Source organism: Podarcis raffonei, chromosome 8 (genome assembly GCF_027172205.1).
Source record: "Podarcis raffonei isolate rPodRaf1 chromosome 8, rPodRaf1.pri, whole genome shotgun sequence".
Lineage (NCBI taxonomy): Eukaryota > Metazoa > Chordata > Lepidosauria > Squamata > Lacertidae > Podarcis > Podarcis raffonei.
This window is the reverse complement of record NC_070609.1, coordinates 49,431,957-49,456,190: the sequence shown is the minus strand read 5'-3', so window position 1 is coordinate 49,456,190 and position 24,234 is coordinate 49,431,957. Positions and strand designations below refer to the sequence as shown.

At 49.0% G+C, this 24,234-nt stretch overlaps 1 protein-coding gene across 1 annotated transcript in view; it reads left to right on the top strand.

Annotated features, from left to right (window-relative positions):
- The window catches only part of SLC7A5 (solute carrier family 7 member 5), a 50,311-nt gene extending 26,600 nt beyond the window's left edge, over positions 1–23,711 (top strand). Inside the window, exons 3-10 of the mRNA XM_053399943.1 lie at positions 10,149–10,254; positions 11,304–11,348; positions 14,087–14,210; positions 15,154–15,257; positions 15,641–15,737; positions 18,967–19,116; positions 20,143–20,320; positions 22,808–23,711. Coding sequence (XP_053255918.1) covers positions 10,149–10,254; positions 11,304–11,348; positions 14,087–14,210; positions 15,154–15,257; positions 15,641–15,737; positions 18,967–19,116; positions 20,143–20,320; positions 22,808–22,863 — 860 coding nt within the window. The 3' untranslated portion in view covers positions 22,864–23,711. The remainder of the gene's footprint in view (positions 1–10,148; positions 10,255–11,303; positions 11,349–14,086; positions 14,211–15,153; positions 15,258–15,640; positions 15,738–18,966; positions 19,117–20,142; positions 20,321–22,807) is intronic.
- The last annotated feature ends 523 nt before the right edge of the window (positions 23,712–24,234 follow it).

Below are 24,234 nucleotides of genomic sequence, written 5' to 3'. Positions count from 1 at the left end.
AAGGGAAGCAGATAAATTACCACCGCACAGAGACTTTGACTGCCAAATTAACCTGGTCCCTGGGGCCCAGCTCCCCGTGGGCAAGCTGTACGCCATGTCAGACAGGGAAATGCAGGAGTTAAGGGAGTTTATTGATAAAAACCTGAAGAGGGGCTTCATCAGAGAGTCCAGAGCGGTGGGGGGGAGCCCAGTGTTTTTTGTGGACAAAAAAAACACGGATAAACCGAGATTGGTCGTGGACTACCGGGCCCTAAATGCCGTGTCAGAACCAGTGACTTTCCCCATGCCCAGGATTGATGACATTTTGACCAGGGTGAGGAAGGGAAAGATATTCACGAAACTGGACCTGAGAGGAGCATACAACCTGATACGAATAAAGAAGGGGGATGAATGGAAAACCACCATGTTCACCCCTTTGGGGGCGTTTGAATATCTCGTTATGCCATTCGGATTACAATCAGGCTCCGCCTGTTTTCAATCGCTCATGAACCACGTACTGGGACCTTTGCTCTACAAGAATTGCGTGGCCTTCCTCGATGACGTGCTGATATATTCAGAGAATGAGGAGCAGCATGTAAAGGATGTCAGGGAAGTGCTGAGCCAGCTGCAAGCAAACCAGTTGTGGGTGAAATTGGAGAAGTGTCAGTTCCACACCAAGGAGGTGGAATTCCTGGGGTACCGCTTATCAGACAAGGGATTAGCCATGGATCCAGGCAAGGTCCAGGCGGTGCTGGAATGGAAGACACCGAAAACGAAAAAAGATGTGCAAAGGTTCTTAGGGTTTGGGAACTTTTACCGTAAATTCATCAAGAACTTTGCCCACTTAACGGCTCCCATCACGGACTGTCTAAGCAGCAAGAAGAAATTCGTTTGGACGGCGGAGGCGGAGCACGCTTTTGAGGAATTGAAAAAGGCATTCGCTTCGGAAGAACAGCTCCTGCCTGTGGATTTACAGAAACCCATGAGAGTGGAAACTGATGCCTCAGACTGGGCGGTGGGGGCGGTGCTGCTTCAGCCAGGGAGCAATAAGTCGGAATGGAGACCGTGTGCCTTCTTTTCGCGTAAGCTGAACAAATCCGAGAGGAACTACACGGTATATGACCGAGAACTACTCGCCATTCACGAAGCGTTCCGGAGATGGAGACACTTACTAATTGGCGCACAACATAAGGTGCAAGTGTGTACGGACCACAAGAATTTGGAGTATTGGAGAACGGCACGGGTGCTCAACCAACGACAAGTGAGATGGGCCCAGGAGTTCTCCAAATTCCATTTTGAAATTTGCTATGTGCCAGGTCCAGAAAACATCAGAGCGGACGCTCTCTCTCGCAAACCTGAATATTTGGAGGGGGAGGGAGCGCCGGAAGAGAGACATATTATCCCAGAGGACCACTGGGTGTGTGGTGCGGCCTGGGTGGGGCAAAGAGAACTGGTAGAGGGAACGGTAAATGATGAGTACGCCCAGGATAAGCTCAGAGGTCTAAGGAGAGAGGGAGAAGACCCCGGGGGTTTTGAAGAAAGAAACGGGGCATTGTATTACAGAGGGGCGCTATATATACCCGAAGGGGAATTGAGGGGGAGAGTACTCAAACAGCTGCACGACAATCCCACAGCGGGGCATTTTGGGCAACACAAGACCATGTGGTTGGTGACCAGGGAGTTTTGGTGGCCCAAGGTGAGGGAGGATGTACGGGAGTATGTGAGAAGGTGTGACCAATGCCAGAGAGCCAAAGGAGAAAGGCGGGCACCAGCGGGGTTATTAGAACCGTTACCCACACCAGAACGACCGTGGGAGGCGGTGTCGATAGATTTTATGACTGATCTGCCCAAATCCCAGGGGAAAACCGCCATACTAGTCGTAGTAGACCTGTTAACTAAGATGGGTCACTTTGTAGCTTGCTCACATGCAGTCACGGCGGAAGAAACAGCGAAATTGTTTGTAGAACATATTTTCAGGCTGCATGGCGCCCCCTTGAGGGTGGTTTCCGACAGAGGGAAACAGTTCACGTCCAGATTCTGGAGGAAACTTATGAGCTTGTTGCACGTAGAGGTCAACTTTTCGACTGCCAGGCACCCTGAGACCAATGGGCAGGCGGAGAGAGCAAACGGTATCCTCCAACAATACCTGAGGTGTTATGTCAATGACAGAGAGAACGATTGGGTCGAAAAGTTGGCACTAGCGGAATTTGCTTACAATAATGCACAGAATGTGTCCACCGGGATGAGCCCCTTTTTGGCTAATTATGGGTGCCACCCCAGGGCGTTTCCAGGGGAAGGAGGGGAAAGATGGAGTGTTCCGGCCGCGGAACTTTTTGTAGAAGAAATGGAAGCGATCCATCGTCAACTCCAACTCAACTTAGAAAGGGCCAAGGAAGAATATAAGAGGCAGGCAGACAAGAGCAGAAGGGAAGGTGAAACAATTAGGGTGGGGAGTCGGGTCTGGCTATCAACCCAAGGGTTGCCGTTCAAGGGGGGTTGCAAGAAATTGAGACCCAAAAGATTGGGACCATTTGAGGTCATCCAACAGGTCAACCCAGTGGCGTTCAGACTCCGGTTACCGAACCACATGAAACTGCACCCAGTATTCCACAGGTCATTACTGTCACCATACAGGGGGGAAGGTGAAGGGGCATCCACACGGGGGCCAGCCATAGAAGAAAGGGAAAGCCGCAACCATGTGGCGGAAATCATCGACTCCAGGTGGAAGGGTAATCAGGTGGAGTATTTGGTCGCGTGGGAAGGGGAACCGGAGTCGGAAAACACCTGGGTGAAGGCAGAGGAGGTCCGTGACGAGATCTTGATCGAAACGTTCCACCAAAGGTTCCCCAGGAAACCTCAGCCAGTAGCGAGGTTTCGGAGGGAGTACTTTGGCACCACCGACGATGAGGAGGAACTGGAGGGATTCAGGGAATCGGAGTTGGAAGGAGGAACAGACTCCGATGAGGAGGAGTACTTGGAAACCGGAGACAGCAAAGGGTGGAGGGAAGTGTTCGAAACTTCGGAAGATGAGGGAGGTTCCTTCAGGGGTTTTGCTCCCTCGCCTCCCGCAGAGGAGGGGAGGGAAGGGGGTGAAGGGGGCCCTGGAGGGGAGGTGGATGTCAGGGAACTGCCATCTGAGACTAAGGAGGTGAAAGGGCTCATGGAGGGTGAGAGAGACCATTCAGCGGAGGAGGGGACCAGCAGGGGGAGAAGTGGAGTTCCTAGGGAAAGTGAGTCGGAGGGAGGGCTCAGAGACACTTCAAGCGGGAGCAGCGGGGAGATTTCAGGACCTCCTGTAGGGACACCCACTCCTCAGCGGAAACTGTCACGCCGAGAGTCCAGAAGACGCGTTTCCGTTAAGGAGCTTTTATGCTGGAAGAAGTTCCGTAAACGCCCACTGTCCGATTCAACGAGCGATTGATGGAGTCATGCTTAAGGAGCTCCATCACAGACAGAGGTTTGGGGACTTAGCCAAACTCTGAGGGATTAGGATTTTACGCACAAGCAGCTCATCATCCCATCACACCCACTTTCAAACTGGCACTGCCCTGTGCTGGATTACTCAGTAGGCAGACTAGGAACATCCTTAAAGCACCAGTAAAGCAGGAGCACAAAACAAAAATGAGAATTTTTGTTGGAAACAATTGGACTTTTCAAAAAACAACATTGAGGTAGTTATCATGGGAAAAATAATAACATTGTTAGACTTTCTTACCTATCGTTGTTGTTGTTGTTGTTGTTGTTGTTGTTATTATACCGCCCCTCATCTGAGGATCACAGGGCAGTTTACAGTTTTAAAACACAAAAATACATAACATAACAACAATCAAAACAATATCCCCCTCCCCTGTTTAAAAGGCAGTTGATTGTTTAACAGCCAAAGCCCTGAGTGAAGAGGAATGTTTTCACTTGGCACCTAAAGATATGTAATGAAGGCACCAGGTGAGCCTCCTCAGGGAGAACATTCCACAAATGGGGAGCCACCACAGAAAAGGCCCATTCTTGTGTTGCCACCCTCTGAATCTCTCTTTTTATTATTTATCCCCACCTAAACCAAGGGGACGTCCTACGAACATAGACTGAAATAATGCGAGGAAATCAGATCTGGCCATGAATTGCACAGGACATACATGCATGTAAACGTTTTAGCATGCATGTAAGTTTTGTGCCATTTCAGAAATAACACTTTGTGGTTCAGTATTGTTTTTATTTTAACTGTCTATGTGGCAGCAGCATAATCTTCTCAGTGCTTAGGACCTCTAAAGGTCTTAATCCCTCCCTGGCGCTGCCCCTCTCCATGTCTGCAGCAAAGTTGCTATTCTCTGCGCTCTGAGTTGCTCCATCTCTCGTGGCCTCTTGCTGAAACCAAGAACAGCCAGCAAGCTTCCCTTGGGCAAATCTGTACCGCAGATGAAGGTGTTTTGTTCCTGGCTGTGTTGTGAGCCAAGCAAAGACCCTTAATTAGCTTGTGTTCCGTTGGCCTGGAAGCCCAGTTGGCCGGCTTCTTACTTCTTCATCCTTTTGTGGCCTCTGATCCAAATCTTCTGAGCGGCTCAAAAGCCAGAGGAAATAGGCTTAGGGAGAAGCAAGTCAGACTACTGCAGGGCGTTCTGTCTTGAAAGCCAGGAAGAGGGCGCGCCATGAGAAAAGCTGCAGCATTTGGGACTTTTGGTTTAGAGAAAAGGCAAGAAAGAAGTGATACGATGGACGTTTATAAAATGATGCATGGCATGGAGAAAGTGGGTGGGGAACAGTTTTTTCTCCCCTCATAATACTAGAACTCGTGGATATGAATGTTGGAAGATTCAGGACAGATAGAAGAAAGTATTTCTTCATGTAGCGCATAGTGAAACTATGGAACTTGCTGTTACAGAAGACAGCGATGGCCAACTTTAAAAGGGGACAACTTCATGGAGGAGCTATCAATGGCAACTACCCTGATGGCTGTGCTCTGCCTCCAGAGGTAGAAGCAGTAATGCTTCTGAAGACCAGTTGCTGGACATCACAAGGGGGGAGAGTGCTGTTGTGAGTTTCCTGCAGGCATCTGGCTGGCCACTGTGAGAACAGGGTGCTGGACTACACGGGCCATTGGCCTGATCCAGCAGTCTCTCTTTACTTTCCCAGGAGTTGCTTTCCACAGCATTGTCTATTGGCCTCAGCCAGCATAGCTAGGCTCCCATTAGCCCCTGCATTACACAGCCATGCCAGCTGGGGCACGTTGTGAAGTTGGCATCCCCAAAAACTGGAGGGCAGCAGACGGGCGAAGGCTGTTGTGTTTTGCAAGCAGGCAGAATGATGCAATGGGGTCTGATCGAGATGGGAATGCCCTGATTTGGGCCTCCTGTTGGGGCAAATCAGGAAGAATCTCGCTTTGGGGGTTTGATGTGGTGGCGGCTGATGAGGTTGGGCTCAGGCAGGATGAGCCCCACCTTGTTTGTGAGAAGCCTTCCAGACAAAGTGGAGAGCAGGATGGTACAGGATGCCTGGTGTTCGTTCCCAGGCGCTGGCCTTGTGTGAACACCAGGGGCTCTTCAACTTGAGTTAATAATGTGCTTTTAGCCCAGCAGGGGAGGAGGAAATCTGGCAGCCAAGGCCCCATTTGTGTGTGTGCTTGTCTCAGTACATTTTAATAATAGCACTTCATGAGTGTTTGCTAACAAACTTTGCACTCCTTACCTGCAGCGGAGAAGAATTAAGTCTTCCTTTTGTAACAAGGAGAGAGAAGGAAAGTTCACTCTTGTTTTGCCCTGAATTCACATTAGGGGTTTGGGCACTCTTGGATCGGGGTCCTGAATCTCACCCCGCTTTTTTAGTTTGGAAGCACAGGGCGAAGTAGATGTTGGGTACCCTCTTTGAAGCTCTGCAGCTCAGAGCACATACTTTACACTCAGAAGGTCTTGGAATTCCAGCCCCCAGTCAGGATCTCAAAATCTGGGGAGCCACTATCACTCCATGCAGAGCAGGGGCTGGGCAGAAAGTAGAGCTCAGTCTATCAGTAGACTTGAACTAGAAGTGACTAAGAGTTTTTGACGAGTGCTAGAAACTCAGATATATAAGCTAGGTGCCAAATAGCTCCTTAAACCAAGGTTACAGTCGCCAAAACGGAATGTCTAGTTGCCATTTGGGGGCAAGACATCTTAAAGTCTTATTTTGCAAATGATGGACTGACTGCGACATCTGGCTAGTTCAGATGACAACCTTGAGCTAGGTTAAGAGCTTTGAGAACTTAAAGAATAAAAGTCACTTGATCCAGGGATAGTCCACATATATCTTGGCCTATTCTGACCTTTTTCTTGATGGTGACTGCTCCTGCTCAGGCTGCACGGAAAAAGCATTTTGGTTCCGGAAATTCATTCTGATTGTGCAGATAAAATATAACTGATGGGATTCTACAGGATGTGGTGTGTGAAAACAGTCCAGATCCAATGATCCCAGGCATGCACCTCCAGATGGTGGAAATGTCAGGCACCATCCTGGTACCCAGGCATCTTCACTTGGTCACAAGTGGTTGATTCCTTGCTTTTGACTCCTTGTTTAACAAGAGCAGCAACCAAAGGATGCTTTTCATCTAAAGTGGGCTGCTGAAATTAAAATGGCTAACAAGGAGTAGGCTCTGGGACTGCGAGCTCATTTCAGTTCTCTGACTGGACATTTCACAAGTCGCAAGAGGAAGGGGCGTAGCTCAGTGACAGAACATGCAGAAGATCCTGGGCTCATTCACTGGCAGGATCAGGACTGTCTCCTGTCAGAAACTTTGGAGAAGCCACTGCCAGTCAGTGTAGACAACACTGAGTTCTAAAGTTGGGGTAGCTTTGGGCATTTTGTCTACATACATAATTAGCATTCCGCCAGGATCCAAAACCAGCACCCCTGGGACTCTTGGCTCCATCTCAAACCCACTTAGTGTTGGAGATCAGAAGACTTAAGGTGCCTTTGGACCATTGTGGGGGCCTTTGAGGTATCGCCTTCATTGCCTTTTATCTTGTCAATTATATCAACTGTTCCTTTCCCCATTTTAGGCCTACCTGTACTTATCTTAAATAATTGCAGTTAATAGCCCCTTTATGCCAGCTATCCAGCCTTGTTAGGACTATGCATCCATGGCATGAAAATTAAGCATTCCGAGCATGAAACAACTCAAATTTTCTCTCTCTTTCTTCCCTCATCCTCCCACAAAAGAGCCCTTGGGTAGTAATTAAAAAGGACAGGCCACCATTTCCAGCAGTTCTGCCCTCTTAAGAACTGCGGACGGAAGGCTGTTGTTGGAGCTCGTTAATTTTAATTTGGTTAATTTTAGAGCCGAGTGTGGTTGGAGAGGCATCTGAGCTTGGCGCCATGGTGGGGGAACCTTGGCTTGTCCCAGCAGCTGTTGCTGTGTTGCGAGGGCATTTATGGTTAACCGGTTGAATTAAGAAGAGGGGGTTGGAGGGTGTGCTGGGGAAGAAGGGAAGACTAGCAAGGATGCCTGTAAATGGAGAAGGCCATTTTGAACTGCAGCAGGTGCTTAGGAGGGGGTGGCACCAACCTGATGGCATCATACTCTATAGCAATGTAAGCACCACCTGTCTCTTGCCATCCTCCTCCAGTGATTTAATAGTTTGCCTGCAGTTAGAAGACCTGTGTCATGCCCAAACGACTACATAGCTTATAACCTTGAGAGCATCAGGTTGGTCTTCAGGAAGAAGCTTTTTTAACCTAGCCCTACTACTTGGGGAGATTGGAGGCTGGTCCTGGGATCTTTTCAGGACAGATAAAGAAAGTACTTATGCAAGCAGCTCATAGTCAACTTGTGGAACTCACTCCCACAAGAGGCAGTGCTGGGCACCAACTTGGATGGCTTTAAGAGAACATCAGACCTATTCGTGGAGGAGAGGACTATTGGTGGCTACTTGCCATGGTGGCTCTGCCCTGCCTCCACGCCGGAGGCAGTGATGCTTCTGAATAACAGTTACTGGAAACTGCAGGAGGGGAGAGGGCTCTTGTGCTCGAATCCTGCTTGCTGGTTCCCCACAGTGGTTGGCCATTGTGAGAACAGGATGCAGGACTAGACGGGCCATTGCCCTGGTCCAGCAGGCTCTTAGCTTCTTATGTGCAAAATTCAACAAGCCGTATCCAGACTAAATGTAACAGGATTGAACTCACGGTGCATGGTTGAGTCATTGGTGGCATGTCTTCCCCCCGCACCTGTGAGTCATGTTGCCACGTGGGGATGAGCAAGCCTGAGAACCCTGCAGTTAGCAGGGCCGGTGGTGGAAAGCCTCCAGAGGGCAGGACCCCAGAGATCTCCCTCAACAAAGCCTTCTTTGGAAACGCACTTGCCTTGCCCTTCCGTTGGGCTCTCGTGCCTCTCTCCTCCTCTCCTCTGCCGCCTTGTTCTAGCTAGTGATGCTGGCAGCAGGCCGCCCAGCAAGTAAAAAGCCTAGTGAACTGTTCTGTGTAGTTCATGGAAGAAAGCTGCTTTTGTTGCAAATTTGTCTTCCCCTCCTTTCCCCCTCACCTCATTGTGAGTCGCTGGAATGTGGAGTCGGAGAAAGGGCGAAGAGTTAAACCCCAAATGCAGCCGCAGCACCCATGTGACTGGGCTCTCTGGGCTCTTAGCGCCCTAAGACAAATCACATGTGAGGCAGCAGGGAGGTCAGGTGGCCAACAGTGACCTTCCCAGATCCCTTTTCTACCCCTCCAGGCGCACCTGGGGGCTCCGTCTTCAGAAGGGAGCCAGGAAACGGGAACTCCTATGTTCTCAGCCTCCCTGTTCTGGAGGAGCCTGGGTTTGGCCTCCAGATCAAAAGGCATGAAACGAAACGTCCACCGAGACGTCTTCAGAACTAAAATAAACGCAGCAAACGTGCTGGAAGTGTCTTCAACAATTGAAGACCACCCCCTCCCCTCCTCTCCCCTTATATATATTTTTTCCTGGGCTGTTTCCATTCAAGAACGGATGAATAACAGGAACTCCAAATATTTGGACCCTTCCCACAGTTGACAGGGACGTGAGCACTTGAGGGTTTTCTGGGGCGCCTCGGGAACTGGAGGAATCCTTTATGTCCTCACCAAGGTGGGGGGTGTGGGTGGGTGTGACTGCAGCACTTCGGTTGAAACTTTGTGCTCCTCTTGCCTTGAAAATCCTTGTGGGGCTGGCCTCTGGGGCTGAACTGTAGCCTCTGTCACTCTGCCAGAAGCCGTCTTTGCAATTGCTTCCTCGGAGCTTAAGATGAGAAATGACAGAGTTGCCGCTTGGCTAAGATTGTAGCAGGCATTCTGGGTGCCATGGGATGCTTGGGCACTTGGGTTCAGTTGCTCGGGGTGCCTTGCGGACATGATCCAGTTTGCATGCCGAAGGCCTCAGGTTCCCTTTCCGGCAAATCCCAGCATTGAAGGGCAGAGCTCAGGGGCAGAGCGTCTGCTTTGCATGCAGAATGTCCTTGGTTCAGTCATAGGCATCTCCAGGTAGGACTGGGAATGTTGCCAGTCTGAAAACACCAGAGAGCTGCTGCCAGTCAGTGTGGGCAGTACTGTGCTGGATGAACCGGTGGCCTAACTCTGTTCCTTTTTGTATTGGGGAGAGAATTGTTTCCTTGGTATGGAACATAAAGAGGAAACGGAAGGGCTGCTTTAGGTCAAAACCGTCTGGCTAGCTAATCTCTTGTTGTTTGGACCCCCTTCTTCCTTGGATGTGGACCAGGGCTGGGGAATCATTTTTCAGCCTGAGAGCCACATTCCCTTCTTTGGCCACCTTCTGAGGGCCATGTGCCGGTGGTGGGCAGGGCCAGAGATAAAGTGGGTGGGGCAACAATGGTGAACTTCACCTTTCTACAGTAGGCTGGTTTCCACATACAAGCATCCCCTCTGTCCAGGCAAGCAAAAGCACTAAGGCAACAGTCAAGCAGAAGATCCTTGGTTCAGTCCCTGGTATCTGCAGGTAAGGCTAGGATAAACTCCTACCTGAATCCTCTGCCTGCAGCCAGTGTAGAGATAAAACTGAGCTAGGTGATTCTGTATAAGGCCCTTTCCTTTTTTCTATTGCGTCCAGCATAAAACTGCTCACCCATTCAGAAGAAATGTATTCTTACAGCTTCAGCCATAAAAAGGGCTCGGTGAAATGGAGACACTGTATTTGAACACCTTGTGGTTTTTGTCCCCCCCTCCCCCTGCGTTTTTACCCTGTGAAGATGGTCCTGGAATCCTGAGCCCTGACCACTCCTTTGATGGCACGAAATTGGAGGTTGGGAACATCGTCCTGGCCTTGTATAGCGGTCTCTTCGCATATGGAGGCTGGTGAGTTCTGTGTTCAAGCATCCTAGGCGCACATCCACACTTGACATTTAAAGCACTCTTATACCACTTTAACAGCAACAGCTTCCCCCCCAAAGGATCCTGGGAAGTGTAGTTTGCTATGGGTGCTGAGAGTTGCTAGGAGACCCCATTCCCCTTGCAGAGCTACGATTCCCAGAATTCCCTGGGAACACAGACTTACTGAAAAGGCCCTGCCTTCCGTTGCTCTCAGTATCCCTTCTGCAGGGGTTGGCACTCAGACCAGGGCCTCCCATCCACATCTTAATGAACGGGGAGGTTTGTGGATTTTTGGCACACGCATGGCAGGCTTGCCTGACACGGTAAGTCACAGGTAATGGGTTACTGTGGACAGCTCCCTCATAACTCCTCTTCTAGCAGGAGCAGCAGATCACAATCCATGGCTCAGCCCCTCATTTGAAGAGGGGACTGCAGTTTTGCTCCAAACAAATCACAATCAGAAGACTATGTTCTGTGCTTGGTTCCTCAGTTGTGGTTTGAATAGCAAGTAATGCTCCAGGATTGCTAATTCAGGTGCCGCTGTTATGTCCATGGTTTGTTCCTGTCAGGAGAGGAGCCATCTGCATTCGTGATAAAACAATTACCGTATTTTTCGCTCTATAACACGCACCCGACCATAACACACACGTAGTTTTTAGAGGAGGAAAATCCGTGGGCATGCCACCCGTAGGCATTCCCTCCATAACACGCACAGACATTTCCCCTTACTTTTTAGGAAGAAAAAAGTGAGTGTTATGGTGCAAAAAATACGGTACCTGTGGCTTCCTGTGCCACGCAAGTGAGACCAGCGTGTGTGAGAGAGAAATCTTTCCTAAGCTGCAACCTTTACACCTCTTATCAAACCTAGACTTACTCTCCCACTGAAGTCAATGAACATGGCTAACTTGGGCTTATTAATTTCAGTGGGTCTACTCCAATTTGATTGAGTTGGATGCAACCCTATAATCAAGGGCAGGATGCCTCTTCTCCCACTCAGCAAGCTGAATTACTTTTAAAATCTTTGTCCTTTGCAGGAATTACTTGAATTTTGTCACGGAAGAGATGATCAACCCTTACAGGTAAGAGGTTTCTTTTCATAGAATCATAGAATTGTAGAATTGGAAGGGACTGTGGGGGTCACCTACTCCAACCCCCTCCAGTGCGGGACTCTTCTGGCCCAGCATGGGGCTCGAACCCCACAACCCTGAGATGAAGAGTCTCATGCTCTAGCAACTGAGCTATTAGTTCTGTTTCTTTTGCTCTTCTTTCGCCTCTGGGCAACTCATTGATGAAGGAAGGAGCTGAGCATTCGCCTCTCATCCTTGTTCACCGAAAGTCCCCTAACTCGCCTGCCACAAACTGCCCCACCAGGTGCCTTGCACACAGAACAACAAAATGGCTGCTGGGAGGTCCTTGTTCATAAAAAAACAGCACCAGAGCCATTTACAGCAATTGTACAAACCAACCCGTACTTGCTATGGCTGTCCTGTACTTGCTATGCCTTGGGCACCCTGTGCTGGGTGTGTGTTTGTGTGCCTTTTACACAGATCCCCAAGCTCCAAGAAAAAGTGCAGCGCAAGACAATTAAAACTAATTCCTTAATTGGAAAGCCCATTAAAAATATGATTTAAACCTGGAAATGTTTTTTTAGTGTCCTCACCCAGCTCTCATAGATCAATATTTATTGATCTCTGTTCTCCAGATGCCCGTCCTTATGAAGCCAAAGCAGCCACACAAGCAATAGGAAGATCAGGCAGCTTGGGAGGGTGACCCCAAATTTTGCAGACATTCAAAATAACTTAAAGCTAAGGGCGGATTTGTAGCAGGCCCTGGTTTCAGAATCCTAAAATAAGGCTTCATCTGCTGCAGGAGGTGTGATTGACTTATAGACTTTCAGCGTTTCTCCAGAACTTGTTTTTTGCATAATAAGAGTCACCAGCTTTCTTTTCGGGCAGTGCTCCTGTGCCTCTTGACAGCTTTGTGGCATGCAGAGAAGCCTGGCTGGCAAAGCTCTTCTGAGGTGGGAGCTGAATTTTGCTTCTCAGTCATGTAGCTGTTGAAGAGCGCTGTCGGTTGGCAATGCCGTTATGAACTCCCTTTTCCCCACAAGTCATTCTGTACCATGTTATATACCATGGGAGGAGTGGCCCTGTTTCACCAGACACCGAATATGGAAGCCTTATAATTCGGGCAGTTCAGGGAGAATTCAGATAGCAGGCTTTGTGTCTATTGTTTCAACCAGAAATCTGGTGGAGTGTTAAGAAAAGCTTTACTGAACCTGGCTAAGCATCCTGTTGCCTGCAGCATTGAACCTGGTGCCCCAATAGGAAGCCCACAAGCAGGACCTGAGTGCAAGAGCAGCATCTCTCCCCGCTCACATCCCCCAGTATTCATAGGCATGCAACCTCCAGCCGTGAGGGACAGCATTGCCATCCTGACTAGAAGCCACCAAGAGCCTTGTTTTCCACAAAATCTTCTAATTCACATGTGCAAAGCAGGATTTTGCAGCAAAGTGTGTTGAAATCGGATATGCCTGTTCTGATTCATGCACAGCCCTAAGAAGGCAGAAACCGGCCCGCAGCGGGTGGAGTGGGGTCTGTGTTATTGTTCTTTCCCGGAGGCTGAGCCCCCTCTCCCAACTCCCCGCCATGCGTGGCAAAACTACAAAGGTTCGTACAGCCTCAGTTCATCTGACCTGGATGCTTTATAACTTCTAAAGTATGTTTGTTGTGGCTGCAATTAGATTGTCAAACACAGCATGTCCACTGGCCTCTCCTGGCTTTCTGGTCTGCTGGTTGGTTACATGTAGCATCGAGGAGGTCTTCATTTTTTAAAACTTTCTTGGTTCTTTTAATGATTGGACTAAGGCAGGTAGGGCAGCTCAGCCTAACCCAGCCTGGTGCTTTCCAGATGTTTTGGACTACAACTCCCATCAGCTCTAGCCAGTGCAGCTGTGTGATGTCAGGGCTGACTGGGGCCAATGAGAGCTGAGGTCCAAAATACCTGGAGGCCACCAGATCTTGGGGGATAGGCTGGTCTATCTCTTTTGATTTGTTTGCCTTATTTCCTCCCTTGCCTGCTATAGCCCAGCCTGGCCATGCACTTGGAGTTTAAAAAGTGTTTTCTACCCAAACTAGGACACGTTCCTAATCCACAGCCAGCTGGCTTTGTGGGGTTTAATTCCACAAGATGGCACGGAGGCAACTGTGAATCTCTGCCCCAGTCAGCCTACCAACTAAGCCAGCAAGAAGGATGTGTGGACTGTTTGCCTCAAGGCAGCATATGGCCTGACTTGCAGGCTCTTCCAAAGTAGCTGCTGTTTTGCGAGGAGCAACATAGGAAGCAATGGAATATTTTGAACTGGGCAGTTACTCTGGTGTGGCTGGGGGTGGGAGAGCAAGTGGGCTTCCCTCAGGCATCTGATTCACCGCTGTGGGAAACAGGATGTGGAGCTAGATTGGCCTTTGGTTTGATCCAGCCAGGCTCTCCTAAGGGTCTTAAGATAAGCAGGAGGCTGTTTTCAATAGAAAATAGCTTTTTGTAGCGAGCTGCTCTGATCCCGGGGGAGGCGATGGATTTTCTGCTATCTTGCATATGGCCTCTTAATCCTAAACGTGGTGGGGCTCTGCTGCTATATTCAGTTTTTCCCCTCCTTTGTAACTTGGTGATCCAACGTGTGTACATGACTAAAGAATAATGTCCCTTCTGCTAATGCTGCAGTTGTGACGTGCATCATTGGTGCCCTGGGCCATCCCCCAGAGGTGATCTTAGAACCGCTTGCAAAACACTCTAACCCTCTCCCAATGTTTCCCCTCAGAAACCTGCCTCTGGCCATCATCATCTCCCTGCCCATCGTCACCTTGGTTTACGTCTTGACCAACCTGGCTTACTTCACAACGCTGTCTGTGGATCAGATGTTGGCGTCGGAAGCCGTTGCTGTGGTAAAATATGGAGTGACTCACCCGGAAATGGCTGCTCTTTTAGCTAGCTCGCTTCTCTGGCTTTTTGACATTTCCCTGTGTGCAATCTGGACCTCGTGCTATCTTGGAGTTCCATCTTTGCCATTCAGCCAACGCTGATCTTTCCCCGCTGCCACCCCCTCTGCGTTGGAGGATGCCATCGTGGCTCACATGACGATGAGCAGGGATAAGTGGAACGGTAGCCGAGGATATGCATCTGTCTGAGAAACCATCACCACTGGCTATAAGAGCAAATCAGAGCCTGTGTGGTCTCGTGATCAGTTTCCAAAGTGACACCTCACAGGGGGAAGTGCTGTGTCAGTATTGACGTGAAATGTCCTCTCCTTTCCCCCCCCTTTTTCTTTTGAGGCCAGCTGTTGTTTTGTCGCTTGTAATTTTAAACACTTAGAGCATGTAGCTGCTACTGATTTATGCAGCCAGCGTGATGGTACCCTGGCTAGAGGGTTGGGGAGACCTTGGGTCAAATGGGAGCTGGCGCATAAAGCCCCTGTAGGGGAAGCCTCTGTCTCTCAGCCTTCCTGATCTCACAGGCTGGTTGTTGGTGCTAAAACGGAAGGCAGCGTGAAAGGACCACGCCTGTTCTCTTGAGTCCCCTAGAAGGAAGGGGAAGGGGGGAAATGTGACAGGTAACTTGCTCCTTGTTCTTAACGATTGCCAGCGCAATGAGCCTGCGAGAGAGATCAATTCTCAGTTGGCAGGAAGAGGAGAACCAACCCCCCTGTGCGCCTCACTGGGCTGAGGGTCTCCTGGGTTCAAGTCGGTCTGTGAATCACATGATCTTGCAAATCCAGTTTAGCCCACCTGGGCACTGTCACCTTCCCACTTCTTCACATGCTCAGCTGTTGGCATCTCCTGGGCAGACCTCTGACACTCCTCTTCTTTCCTTCTTCTTGTTTGCTCATAGGATTTTGGGAACTATCACCTGGGCGTCATGGCTTGGATCATCCCCGTCTTTGTTGGCCTGTCGTGCTTTGGCTCAGTCAACGGGTCGCTCTTTACTTCATCCAGGTACGTGTCTTGCTCTTCTGGTGGAGTGGGAGAATCTCCTGTGGTGACTGGAGGGTGGAATTGGAGCTTGGTGCAGGGACCGAATGAAAAGCAGGCAATTCCAGGATCTTTCAGGAGAACAACTTGCATCATGTTTTCCATTTTTTGTTGTGGAATACCTTCCACACTTCTTCTGTATTTATTGGCTGTGCCTTGTATCAGGTCAGACTTGTGCTTCCTCCTTGTCTGTATGAAACTGGTGCAGCTCCAGACAGAATCCTCTGAAGCACAGTAATTTGGCTCCCCAAACCTCACAAGGAGCTCCTTCTAGCTGCACGGCTCTCTTAAAGTAATTTCAGGCAGTGTGATTGAACCGCAGTGTTGTTCTTTCCTCTCTCTCTTAGGCTGTTCTTCGTTGGTGCTCGTGAGGGACACCTGCCTTCTGTTCTGTCTATGATCCATCCCAGGCTCCTCACGCCGGTGCCTTCACTCGTCTTCACAGTAAGGATGCCCACAGGAAAACCTCAATCCTTTTCATTTGAGAGGCGGTATAGGCAGTGATGACCCCCAACCTAGATGGCTTTACAAGACGATTACACAAATTCAGAGAGGAGAGGGATATCAATGGCTACATCTTACTTTCTTAAGTGGATTTTTTAGTTAAAAAAAAAGATAGTTCTGTTGGCATGACCATTACAACAAAATGGCTGGTGGTGTCAGGAGGTGGGGGGAGAGGATGCAGGTCCACCTTCAACACTTCTGCTCATTCAAGTTTCAGTTTGGAGGGGGCGTGTATTATAATCAAAATATCTTCTACATTCATTAGGCAGAGAGTTAGCTGTTGGCTTTCCTTGCAGCTTGGTAAGCATCCAATTTCTGTTCCCAACGATACATCACTATGTTTGGCGAGTGAGGACAGCTCTTCTGTCCGCTGCTGGATTGTTGTGATGGTGTTTACTCTTCCAGTGATGTAAAATGATAGGTTTGGCAACTTGCGGGCCATGACTTACAAACCAGTTCCGCTGCCCTTGGAATAGAGTTCCCTAAACAGCAGCAATGCTGTTTTGTCGGTGGATTTTCAATCTGTTCTCAGGACCAAGTTTATACAGGCAGTGACCTCCGTCCACAATTGAGAAGCAACCGTGTCATTCGGAGATGGTTTAGGAAGAGTTAGTCTTTCTGGCATCGCCTTTTGAACCCCAGGCCGCAGCTGAAGGCTGATGCCATTTGCAAAAGACTGCCTACGTTTTGCTTTTGAATTGGTGTGCCTTTCGTTTGCAGTGCCCAAGCAGCAGCACCTGTTGAACATATCCAACTAGCCAAGGCTGCCTCTATCCTTGCTTGCTTTCCAGCCCACCTTCTCAGTCAGCTTATTACAGCTGCATTGCTTGGGTCCCTCAAAGCAGGGGAAGATCTGCCCTGATTTAAAACTGTGGCACTTTGGGCTAGTGGCCTGTAGTCCTGCTTGCCCCATCTGGGGCTGGGGGCAGGACATTGTGAAGCTGGAGAAAGGTTCATCCAAAACGATCAGGAGGGTAGAGCAGCTTCCCCAAAATGTTTGGGGCTTGTTCACTCCTGCAGGAATTTTGAGATGATTTTTAAAAGTGGATTGAGCAAATTCATGGGCAGTGGCTATCTGTCATTATGGCTAAATATGCTGCTTCTTTAGGAACATAGGAAGCTTCCTTATACCAACTCATATTTGGTCCATCTTGCTCTGTTTGGTGGTGGTGGTGGTTGTTATTGTTATTGTTACCGCTACTGCTACTATTATTTAAATATATATACCACCCTATACCTGCAGATCTCAGAGGTTCACAGCATAAAATCACAATATAAAAACACAAAATATGTAATAAAAACAAAAACAAGAGCAACCCAACCATCCCTCCCCCCCCAACACATTTTAAAAGGGCATCTGATATCAGTGTCTCTCCAGGATTTCAGGCAGGAGTCTCCCCCAACCCTACCTGAAGATGCCAGGGATTGAACCCGGAACCCTCTGGTTGCAAGACAGATGCTCTGCCACATTGCCTCTCTAGCTGGAGGTTTTGTCACAGAATACCAGCTGCTGGGGAGCAGCAGCAGCAGCAGAAGAAGCAGAAGTCTGTCAGAGAGGGGTGGCTTTGTCCCCCACTTGCCAGCTTCCACATAGAGAAGCCGGGTGCTATGATAGATGAGCCTTTGGTCAGATGGAGCAGGGCTGCTCTTGTATTCTCGTTTCCTCATGGACTGTTCTTTATAGCTTTGGGGGATGCAGCAGTGGATGAGGCAGTGTTGGAGCCAGGGGAGGCAACGCGGACAGCTGCCTCACTCTCTTTGAGAGAGAAAGAGAGAGAGAGAGCAGAAGACAGGTCCCAGCTTTGGGGGGGGGCACTCTGCAGCATTCCTGGCTGCCTCTTGCTGCTCGAAGAACTCCCTGCGGCACAGGCTGAAAGTATGCCAGGATCCTCATGCCAGAGCCTGTGGTGATGAGGACAGCAAAGCTGTTCTCACCCAGCTTAAGCCAGCTGCTTCTCTTGAGAACAGCAGTGCATTGTCATCAACACCAGTGGATTTGGCCTGGCAGTGGGGAGCGTGGTGTGGACAGCAGTCACGGACACTGGATTGGATCACCCTGCTGAAATGCACTCAGTTTTGACCAGGGCGGGGGGTGGGTGGGCGTATCTAGATAGAATTCACTTTCCCCTGACAATGCAGAAAGCTGCGGCAATTTTCGGAGAGGGTGACACTGGTCCATCAGAGATGGCTTCCCACTGACCACTCAGGAAGGGTGTGTGTGGGATTAAGCCATGGATAGGAAACATCTGTAGCTCTGCGGATGTCACTGGGCTCATACCCTCCAACATTTCTCTGATGAAAATAGGGGCGTCCCCGATAATAATAATAATAATACCCCACCCATCTGACTGGGTTGCCTCAACCACTCTGGGCAGCTTCCAACACATATAAAAACATAATAAAACATTAAACATTAAAAAACCCTTCCCAATACAGGGCTGCCTTCAGATGGGGGTCGGATAACTCCATACTCTCCAACATTTCTCCGATGAAAATCAGAACATCCTAAGGGAATGCAGGACATTCTGGGATCAAATCAGAAGCTGGGACGGCTTTTGTAAATCCGGGACTGTTCCTGGGAAATACGGACACTTGGAGGGTCTGTGAACTCCAAGCCCCATCCACCCTAGCAGCCAGCATGCCTCATGGTTGCGGAGGTGTGTGTGTGATGGACTTATAATCTATCAACATCTGGAGCGGGACCAACTTGCCACTACTGTGTTGAGCAAATCTTTTGCTTGAGAGATCAGAGTGCAGACCCCTGGCTGAGGTTTGGTAAGTTGTTCCAGAGAACAGCTTCCATTTAATGGAGAACTGAGGGGCGTCGTAGGTTTGTTTGCTTTTTTAAGTTTTGGGGGAAACAGAGAAGGACTAGCCACCTTGCTTGTTTGAGCTTGTGCTCTGAATTTCCTGCTTCTGTCTGCTGGTTCTATGCCTACCTCCACTGCACACGTTTCAAAGGTTTAAAACTCAAGTGCAAGAGCCATGTTTGTTTTCTAGTGGCTGCCGTTCAAATGGCAAAATCGCCTGCGCTACCACGTCCTCCATTAATTCTCATTTTTGCAAGGGAGGGCAGGCATTAGAAGGCAATGATTGTCATTTGGGTCACTCCTGAATTTTATCGATATGTTTCCTCTCCTCTCCCTGCTCCCCTCTTCCAAATCTGCAGTGCATCATGACTTTGCTCTACGCCTTCTCCAACGACATATTCTCGGTCATCAACTTCTTCAGCTTCTTCAACTGGCTCTGCGTGGCCCTGGCTATCATCGGCATGTTGTGGTTGAGATACAAGAAGCCAGAGCTGGAGAGGCCTATAAGGGTGAGAAAGGGATGTGGTGGTGGCAGCAGAAGTGTGGGGGTTTTCATGGGGGACAAGGCTGTCATTGGCTGCCAGCCACAATGGCCATGCTCTGCTTCTACGGTTAGAGGCAGGTACTGGGAAGCGCAGCTGGGCAGACTTCTGATGTTGTGCTCAGGTCCCGCGTTCGAGTTTCCCACAGGCATCTGGTTGGCCGCTGTGAGAACAGGATGCTGGACTAGACAGATCATTGGCTTGATCCAGCGGGGCTCTTTTTGTGGGCTCTGTTTATTGATTTACTATAATTTCATCCTGCTTTTCAGTCAGTTATTGTTTCCTAAATTGACTCATATCAATTAAAAAGTGAGAGAAGCTTCAGCCTCAGATTTACAGACTGAAGAAGGCACTCAAGGCAAGCGGGGCAGGAGGGAAAAGGCGTAGCTGGGCCATTACTTCAAGGCCAGAACCAAGTAGTGAGCTGCAAGAGGGCTTTTACATTCAGCTGAGGACAGGCTGGTCTTCCCTTGCTTGTGTTCCTGCTTCAAAGGTCCCTGCAGATTTACCCCAATCTTCTGGGAGGCATTTAAGCACATGCCAGAAATTTTAAGTTTACACAGTTAAAGTGGAGAGAAGCTCTCTTGTCACGCTACTGTATAATAAATTAGCTTTATTTTTGAAATGGACTTCTTGGGGTTGTAAAATGTGGGGGGAAGTGTGGGAGCCAGTGTGGTGTGGTAGTTAGAGTGTTTGATTTGGGAGACCAGGGTTCAGATCCGCAATTGCCCATGAAGCTCACTGGATTGGACCTTGGGTCAGTCACTGCCTCTCAGCCTGCCAACCTCACAGGGTTGTTGTGTGGGGGGGGGAGAACTACATGTGCCACCTTGATCTCCAAGTGGTCTAGAAAGGTTTTTAATTGAATTAAACAAAACTGAAGCAGTGAGGGGTTAATCCAGTCCAATGGGGTTTTTTTCCTCTTTTAGTATAGAAATTGTCTGACTTCGCTGCTCTTTTGTGTCCCATCCCATGGCCCTTTCCCATGTACAGGTGAACCTCCTTTTGCCCGTCTTCTTCATCCTGGCCTGCATATTCCTGATTGTCGTCTCTTTCTGGATGACCCCAAAGGAGTGTGGCATTGGCTTTGCCATCATTCTCAGCGGGGTCCCCGTTTACTACTTTGGAGTCTGGTGGAAAAACAAACCAAAGTGGCTTCTCCAGCTCATATGTGAGTCCCTTTCCTGGCTTGCAGGGTGATGGTGGCATTGTGCGGGTTAGGAATGGGTGCGAGAACAGTAATCCGTACTCTTGATCTCAGCATAATGGTATTAAATTGATTTGTGTAGGGGTTTTTTTAATCCCCTTTCAATAAATTGTTGAAAGTATGGGAGGAAAAATATATTATCTTTTGACCCACTTGTGTGGGATAAATAACAAAAGAATCAGCTGGATGCCTGGTTTCAAAGTGTGGGACTAAACTCACTCTCCAGCAGGCGAGAGTCACTAGTAGCAGAGTTTGAACTCACAAAGTCAAACAGCAATAGGAATGTAAACCATTAAACTTTTTGCATATCCTGTTCAGTCAGCTTGCAAAGTGCTCCCCTCTTTCTATTCCTCTTGCAATGAACAGACAACACACTGTTAAGTAAGTTTAAAATGCTTTACTTACAAAATGTTCCAAAGGTTAGATTCATGCATTTATCCAAGCAGCACCAAGAAGAACACAGGCATACTACCCCCAGGCACACTTTTTTTCTGCCTGACTGAGAAAGACCAGTCAGGTTTTGTGAGGGCAGCTGGAATTCTAGGTTCTAGGAACTAGTATTTCTGCTACATTGCCTCTTTGCATCTTCCAACCCTAACCCTCCACACACATTCAACTCCACCCCAGTCTTTGTAACCAGGAAGCCTGAACTCTGTAGGTAGGTTGCCTCATGCCAGCTGAGCAAATTCCCTTATGCTTACACATTTCCAGAGTCTGTGCTTGCTTGGTGGTGCCACGGGTGTGCAGAATACTCTCCAACCACATCCTTTGCCTGCCAGATATCCCCAGTTCAGTCCCTGGTCTCTCCAGGTTGAGCAGGGAAAACCTCTTCTGAGTGAAATCCCAGAGAGCCCAGTATTGAGCTGGGTGGACCAATGGTCTGCCTTGACAGAGGGCAGCCTCCTCTGTTCCTATAAGCAGAAAAGCCTAAGATCTGGTTTATTTCACACAACTAAAATGCAACTTTAATCAGCTCCCAGTCACAGTTCTCTTAGCTCTCTCTTCTCCGACTCCCCTGTTGGCCTGTCTCTCTCCTTGTTAACTTTCCTGTCAGGCTAAGACCTTCCTATTCAGACGGGCCTTTGAAAACTAGGTGCAAATGACTTTGACCACTGGGCTGCTCTCAGGGCAATCAATATTTTCATGCTGGTTCTAAAAGTGCTTTGTTGTCTTTTAGCTATTGCTTTTAACTAGTTTAACTTCACTATTTTGCATTTTATGAAGTTGTTTTAAAAATGCTGCAAGCCATCTTGAATTCCAAGTTGAGAGAAAGGTGGGATATAAGAATATATTAAACAACAACAGCAACTTGAGGGCAGCCAGCTTGTATATGTCCACTCCACAGAGCAAGTGTTGGGGGCCATTTGGTGCTCCTGGCCTGCTCTCCTCCTTTTTCAGCCCCAGAAACAAAGTTCTGTTTGAACAGCTGAATCATGAGAAGTCTCACTGGATGGTGTCCATGTAACTAAACACCACCATCTGTCTCTCCGGGGGCTCAAGACGACAACAACAAACAGGCTGACCTAGAAATGCAGACTAGCAGAAGCGCCAAGGGTTTAATGCTGCACTTTCGGGTGGAGAACGACGCAAGAGCTTTTCCGTGGTTCCTCTCTCGGATTCTCTCTCCCTTTACACACACACACTTTCTTCCTCTTCCAAGTATCCGTCGCTGCTCTTAGAGAAGCCAATTTTTAAAGCTGTTGGGTGACAAATCAGCATATTAATTGAGTCCTGCACTGCAGGCCTTCCTTCCTTCCAGAGAATAGCGGGGTGGCCAGGGAGGGGGGAGGCATATGGAATATTCCAGGGTGGATAGAAGGAATATCTTGCAAGTGTCTTAATACAAAGCTAATGCTCTTACTGCCTTGTGTTGTTTATCACCCTCCCGCCCAAGAAAATCTCCTTGTAGCCAGAAAGTGCTGGTGCAAGCCAAGTGTCCAGCCCTTTTGCTGGAAGCCGGCAGAAGTTGAATGGGGAACATTTTGAGAGAGGCTTCACACTCTTCAGGGTGCAGCTATGTTTCTCTTTTGTCCCTCTGGATGAACAGGTGCTACAGGTTTTCTGGGGGGGAAATACTTCCAAGCCCTGTTCGACAGAGGCAAAAGCGGTGTGAGCATACTCACCACTCACCATGACCTAATGCTCAAACCACCTTTAATGATGATGATGTTGCTGGTTACTTTATCTTGTCCAAGGCAACCCAAAGCCACTTACAACCAAGCAAACCTATTGTGGTTTTGTCTGCCCACTGACACCTAGACTATGCATCAGGCAGGGGGCAGGTGCACGTTTGAGAGAGCCACAAACTCCTGCTGATTCTAAGCAGAACAACGATTTGTTAGAGTGTCCTTAAAACTCCCTTCAGTGTTTACGGTTTCCAAGCATTTCACAATGCAGCTTGGTCATTTTTGTTTTTTGTCCACCCCCACCCCCAACCCTACCTCAAAACAGATTCCACGACAGTCCTGTGCCAGAAGCTGATGGAAGTTGTCCCACAGGAATCTTAAAACTAGAGGAAAGGCATTCGGTCCAAATCAACGCACAATATTATTTTGAAAACCACGAGTACGTCGGACTCTTCGTTCAACAAGAAAGCAAACCTCGAAGCCAGGGGCCTGACAGTGACAAGTCCCTAGACCCCTGCTGCCTGCATGGCCCTCCCCTCCCCTCCTCCCTCCCTCCCTCCCCTTCCCCCCAAGCCAGGCAGCTGACCAGAGGCAGGAGGCAAAGAGTCCCAGGTGCAAATTCAATCCAGGAAGAGAAGCTTCTGCTGGGAACCTCAAGAGGCCTCAGTAGACCCACCAACAGGGAAGCCAACAGGATGGCAATGTTTACATGTGCAGCTGTGGGCTGGACTCTTCGGTCTGTCCTTTGCTTGGTCCTCCCTTTCATTAGCAGCCTAAGTTTCTCCACCCTGAGTTCCTTTGCAGAAGGAAAACGAGAGTTGCCAAGAATCACCAGCAGGCCCACAACTGCCCCTCCACATGTCCAGAAAGGACAAAGAATCCAACACAACTGATTCTCTTGCCGGAGGAGGGTTTTCCTGGGGCGCAAAAAATGTCTGTGCCCCTCCCACCCCCAGCTTTACACTCCTTAAAACAGATGGACACGCACACAGGCAAAAACAAGGAAAACTGTGACGCTGAAATTGTGGACTTGCACAGATATCAACTTAATTCCACTCGCAAAAAGACTTGGCTGCCCCAACATGGACTTCTTCTTTTTTTTAATTATTATTGTTGTTAATTTTTTTTTTAGGGATCTGCTTTTTATTTTTCTCCCCTTTTTCCCTTTTAAGATTCCCATGTAGTTCCGCTTTGTATTTGACTTGCAATAAACATTTTGTATATGGTCACCCTTGCGAACATTCCTTCCGGGCGGCTCTTAAGTTGACACCTCTTGGGCACCCAAGCTAAAAGCTCCCTCCGGGGCCTCTGAATCCACAATGATGTGGCACAGTAATCTCTGTGACCAGAATTGAAACGCTGCCAGCTTTGGTGGCTACAGGAGAAATCCAGCCTGCTCTCCATGATCGGCCTTCACCTGGTATCTTCTGCAGGATCGATCGGCGACTTCTGGCTGCACAGACGGTTATGCCAAACCCTGCCACTTTCTTTTTCTGCACAGAGTGTCATAGGCTCCACTGACATCCATTTGCTCTTGGGGCTGGTGGGGGGAAGGGGTGGGAATGACAGTTCCATGTGATGCCGAACCTGGAAGACTTGGAACAAAAGTTTGCAAACAGCAGAAGCTCTGGGTGGGCAGCGGCGGCCTGTAGCAGTTTTGTGTGCCTGGCTCTAGTTCAGCCTGTGTGGAGGCTTTGTAACTGGCCAAGCTTGGAGTGTCTGCTGCCATCTCATCCCCTGCCCCCCTGGCAG